Source organism: Triticum dicoccoides, chromosome 2A, assembly GCF_002162155.2.
Source record: "Triticum dicoccoides isolate Atlit2015 ecotype Zavitan chromosome 2A, WEW_v2.0, whole genome shotgun sequence".
Taxonomy (NCBI): domain Eukaryota; kingdom Viridiplantae; phylum Streptophyta; class Magnoliopsida; order Poales; family Poaceae; genus Triticum; species Triticum dicoccoides.
The window spans coordinates 636,127,827-636,132,140 of record NC_041382.1 but is presented as its reverse complement, the minus strand read 5'-3'; the positions used below and the strand labels follow the sequence as shown (position 1 = coordinate 636,132,140).

The window sequence follows — 4,314 nt, the reverse complement described above, 5'->3', positions numbered from 1 at the left end:
CGTGGCGGCACCGACCCTCGCGCCGCCACTGCATCGCCCCGTCGGGCCGTAGCGAGCATGGCACGCGGTCCACGCCGCCATCCAGAGGCCGTCCCCGCGGTTGCACCGACGACCCGCACTCCTCTGCCGTGCCGCCTCTTCGGGCTGTCGGGCCGTGGCCCACGGTCCCTGCCGCCGCCCCGAGGTCTTCCCGCCGTCACCCCGACCTGCCCGCCGCCGTTGCGTCGCCCCTTCGGGCCGTAGCGCAGCGGCCCACGGTCCCCTTCGTTGTCCACGCGCGTTGACTTCCCGTGGTATGTCTCGCGCCGCCTCCCTTGGCGCGGGAACGCCACCTCCACGCCGGTCTCCGTCATGCTGTCGGGTTCTTCGCCTACTTCGAGTACCGCCGCCGCGCTCTTCTTCGGCCGCCGCCGCTGCAGCCGCCCGTCCACCCCCTTCGTCTTCGTCTAGCACCAGCCCGTCGCCAGCGTCGCCGTCATCTACCCCGACCGCTTCATCTACTCCGACAACTGCGGGCGACATTGGCCCTGCGCCGATTGGCGCCGCAACCGTCATCGAGTTCTTCTCTGCTGGCCTCTCCGACTTCTTCGACATGGCATACAGCTTGTGCAGGTCCCAGTCTACGCATGCCCGGTGCTGGCAACACCATCGCGTGCATTCATCCACGACGTGTCCCCGGGCCTGGCAAGCCTGGTCGGCGCTTCGTCAACTTCGTCTTCGTTCGTCTTCGTCTTCGTCCACGATGTGTCCCCGGGCTTGGCAAACCCGCTGCGACGCATCGTCAACAACATTTTCTTCCTGGCGCATCCCTACTTCGACACCATTGCACCCATGCTAACTCGGCGCCCTCTTGCGCCCGCGGCTCCACGGCGACTTCCTCGACACCGGCTACCCAGACTCGACATCGACCACGGCATTCTTCGCACGGCTACCTCGACCACGGCTACACCACCCACGCTCTCGGCTACATCGACAAACGACACAAAGGGCTACCGCCTGCTTGAGCAACCTCGTTGGTTTCCACTCCAGCCACGACTCCGCGATGCGTCGACCGTTACGACTGTGGGGGAGTGTCCGTCGGTTTGCCTTCGGATTCTTCTCCAGTCTCACCGTCTACGTCGCTACCGTTGTGACTGCGGGGGGATGTTGAGTAACGTGATTGTATTAGGAAATATATGATAAACTAGGAATATTCTGGCTTGTCTTGTACTCCAAATAGATCATGTACTATATATATGCCCACGAGGCTCAAGCAGTACAACGAACCATTCCACCAATCCTCTCTCTCTTCTAACACCCGACACGAACAGTTACACAACCCCAAAAGGACAGGTATACGGCTTCGCTATACAATGCATTACACACATATATCAAATCTTATACTAGACAAAAATGCTATATACACAAACAGATTTATCAATCTCTGCGTGCCCCCGTCCCTGTTGCCACAAATCCCCTCCCCATCTCAAGCTTCACATCACCATAAACTCTCTTAAGTTTTTACTAAAATTTGATGCACAAACATTTCAAATTCAGCAAAATGCAACTTAATTACTCATTCGGTCTTGGGTTAGAAGAGTATTTTATGACAGCTGTTGTCTAATATTCTCCGTCTAGCTAGGGTTAAAGTCATAATAATCTGAGTTCCATATATTTTGCGACCAGTTCTTAATTACACCTGAATTTGTTGAAGTTAATCCATGTAAGCTCTACAGTCGCGCACTTAACTGTACCAAAGAGTTGGAGTATAAGTACGTACATAGGAGCGAAAGCACCATGTAGCCAGTAGTATGGGGAAATGAACTGATATAAATAAATTTCATGTTTTACAAAGTTATATTAGAACACAAGGGCTAATTAACACACAAAACTTTGTACGTTAGAGCATATAATCATCATTGGCCGTGAAAAATGTCATCCTTTTGGATTTTACATTGATTTTACCAAAACCAACAAATAATCATCATTTTAATATGTTATTACTGGACAGATTGAAATTGTATATTGTACTAACCAGTCACCACCAACAACATCATCATCAATATTTAGAGCTTCATTTGCAAAGATGATTGCCAACTTGTACATACATAGTGCTTCACTAAGAAGACAATTTACGGCTGAAGTAAAATATATATCGAATGATAACATATACACATCATCTCTGATCTTGAAGAGAGCGACCAGTACTACACTTGCTAGCTTGCAAGCTTTTGCCATTAATCAACACTCTCCATACATAATTAAACAGCACGCACGCATAGAGATCGTCCCAACTTAATTAATAATTAAAACTATGGCTAACTAGAATAGTAATCGATCAGCATGTAGTTGATGTCCAGCTCGTGTCAATTTCAAATCACCCCATATATACAGGCTAAAAACCAAAGATTAAAATCGCCGGAGAAAGGATTTAGGGGCGGCCACTCTCAGCAGCTATAGCGGCCGCATAGCAGACAATCGCGGCAAATAGCAACAACTTTTCCGGCGGGACAGATGATTTCTAGAGGTTTTTGCTGATTCTGAAGCCCTTTGGAGGGATTTGTGGAGGATTTGGCGGCGGCAGCCATAGCGTAGCGGCGAGGCTCCCGAGCAGCTATAGCGCCTATTTTGTGGGAGATATTATTTCATGCTAATTAAAAAACACTCGAACACGCTGCTATCGGCATAGCCACCATAAACTCTAGCTAATTCATGCGAAAAACCACTCGGGGACGCACATCATCAGGTCATCGTCCCGCCCCAGCACGTCTGCCCCGCTGAAACCCGGATGCTGCTGGCAGGTTCCCGTCGAGAAGGATGAGCCCGGGTTCCCGCCGCACACGCTAACGGCGCCAGCGGAGTCTCCGCCATTGGCGTGGATCCCAGCTGCCGACCTGAGGCGCTGCACCTCCTCCGCAGTCGCTCTCAGCTTCTCCTTCAGCCTCAGCACCTGGCTGGCAGTCAGCTTGTGCAAGAACGAAGAGGAATTTGTATGTACGCCAGTGTGAGTGTGTATGAGCAAGCTTACCTCGTTCTCGAGGTGGCATTTGTGGAGGATGGCTGCGTCGTGGGCGTGCTTGAGCCTGGCGAACTCCTGCTCGAGCGTCTTGCTCTTGTGGCGCGCCCGGCGGTTCTGGAACCACACGGCGACCTGCTTGGGGTCGAGCCCGAGCTCGGCGGCCAGATACACCTTCCGGCCGGTCTCCAGCTTGCGTTCCTCCCGGAAGCTCAGCTCCAGCATCTCCGCCTGCTCATCGGTGAGCCGCCGCTTCTTGGGGTCCCCTCCTCCGTCCATCTCCCAGCCGTTACCATCCCCTCCGCCGCATCTCGCGGCCCTCCGCCGCCTGCGCCGAGCCTTCGGCTTGCTCTCCCGCTGCGCCGTGCCTGCACACACACAACAACGACATGGAAAAAAGGGCATCACATGCGTGTCCTGGCCGGTGAAAATGAAGCTACTGCAGCTGCATCATCGCATGCGCAAACACCGGGGGCGCGCGGCGTCGTACGTACCATTGGCCGCGAAGAAAGGCGTGTCCACGTAGGAGGAACCAAAGAGCTGCTGGTTGTCCATGCCTGCTGTTCGGAGCTGAGGAGGGGAGAGAAGGGATGGTTGGAATTGGAAGATTAGAGGAAGGGGAGACGCGGTGGGTTGCGCTCTTGGTGTGGTGAGGTGAGGAACTGGATCGAGGGGAGGACCAACGGCCGCAAAGCGCTAGTTGAAGGAGGGGAGAGTGCGTGTCTGGAGGGAGAGAGACCTAGGCGTACGTGATATAAATAGGTGGCAGAGGTGCCCAGCGGCAAGCGCCGGTGGGGCTCCGGCCGGCTAGGTGCTTTCCGAGCCAGGCCGTCTGGCCGGGGAGATGTGAGAGTGATCGGGGGCAAACGTTGGATCCAGCCAAGTACTTTACTGTTGCACACTCACACTCACTAGCTTCCTCACTCGCCCGCGCCATTATCTGCTCATTGCTGACGCACTCTATGCCACTTAATTTTGGAGACTCTGGATTTCTTTGGAGTACATAGTTCTCTTTTTTCACAAATACGCATGTTGTGTATGAGGCTAGACATTACATTTGTAACATCGTCGTATAGCATACGCTAGAAGGCGCACACGGGAACGCATTTGAGCAAAGAGAGAGGGTTGCTCATTCCCAAGTAGCAATGAAAATTTGATTACAGAGATAACGATTCTTAGAGCATCTCTAATAGGTGCCTTATAATAGGGCCTAACCGCTTTTTACATTGCCGGGGGACAAAAACGGTGCTTCAATAGATGCCCTATACACAAATTCTTTTACTCAAAATTTACAACACCTAAAATACAACACCAATTTG

The 4,314-nt window shown here is 52.9% G+C and overlaps 1 protein-coding gene across 2 annotated transcripts; it reads right to left on the bottom strand.

Moving 5' to 3' along the window:
• Positions 1–2,110: 2,110 nt before the first annotated feature.
• Positions 2,111–3,711, bottom strand: LOC119359744 (homeobox-leucine zipper protein HOX14-like). Of its 2 annotated transcripts, XM_037625842.1 has the most exons (3): positions 3,490–3,711; positions 3,008–3,363; positions 2,111–2,929 (listed from the first exon to the last, which is right to left on the bottom strand). In XM_037625842.1, the coding sequence occupies exons 1-3, from the start codon at positions 3,548–3,550 to the stop codon at positions 2,690–2,692; spliced, it is 657 nt and encodes a 218-aa protein (XP_037481739.1). In that variant the 5' UTR covers positions 3,551–3,711; the 3' UTR covers positions 2,111–2,689. The 2 variants fall into 2 exon arrangements, with proteins under 2 accessions (XP_037481739.1, XP_037481738.1); XM_037625841.1 differs by having other exon boundaries at positions 2,111–3,363.
• Between the last annotated feature and the right edge of the window lie 603 nt (positions 3,712–4,314).

Bases quoted from the DNA above. Each gene is read 5' to 3' on its own strand.
- LOC119359744 (XM_037625841.1), bottom strand. From the start codon at position 3,550: ATGGACAACCAGCAGCTCTTTGGTTCCTCCTACGTGGACACGCCTTTC. The intron at 3,364-3,489 runs GTACGTACGACG...GTGTGTGTGCAG, and splicing joins GCCTTTCTTCGCGGCCAATG to GCACGGCGCAGCGGGAGAGC.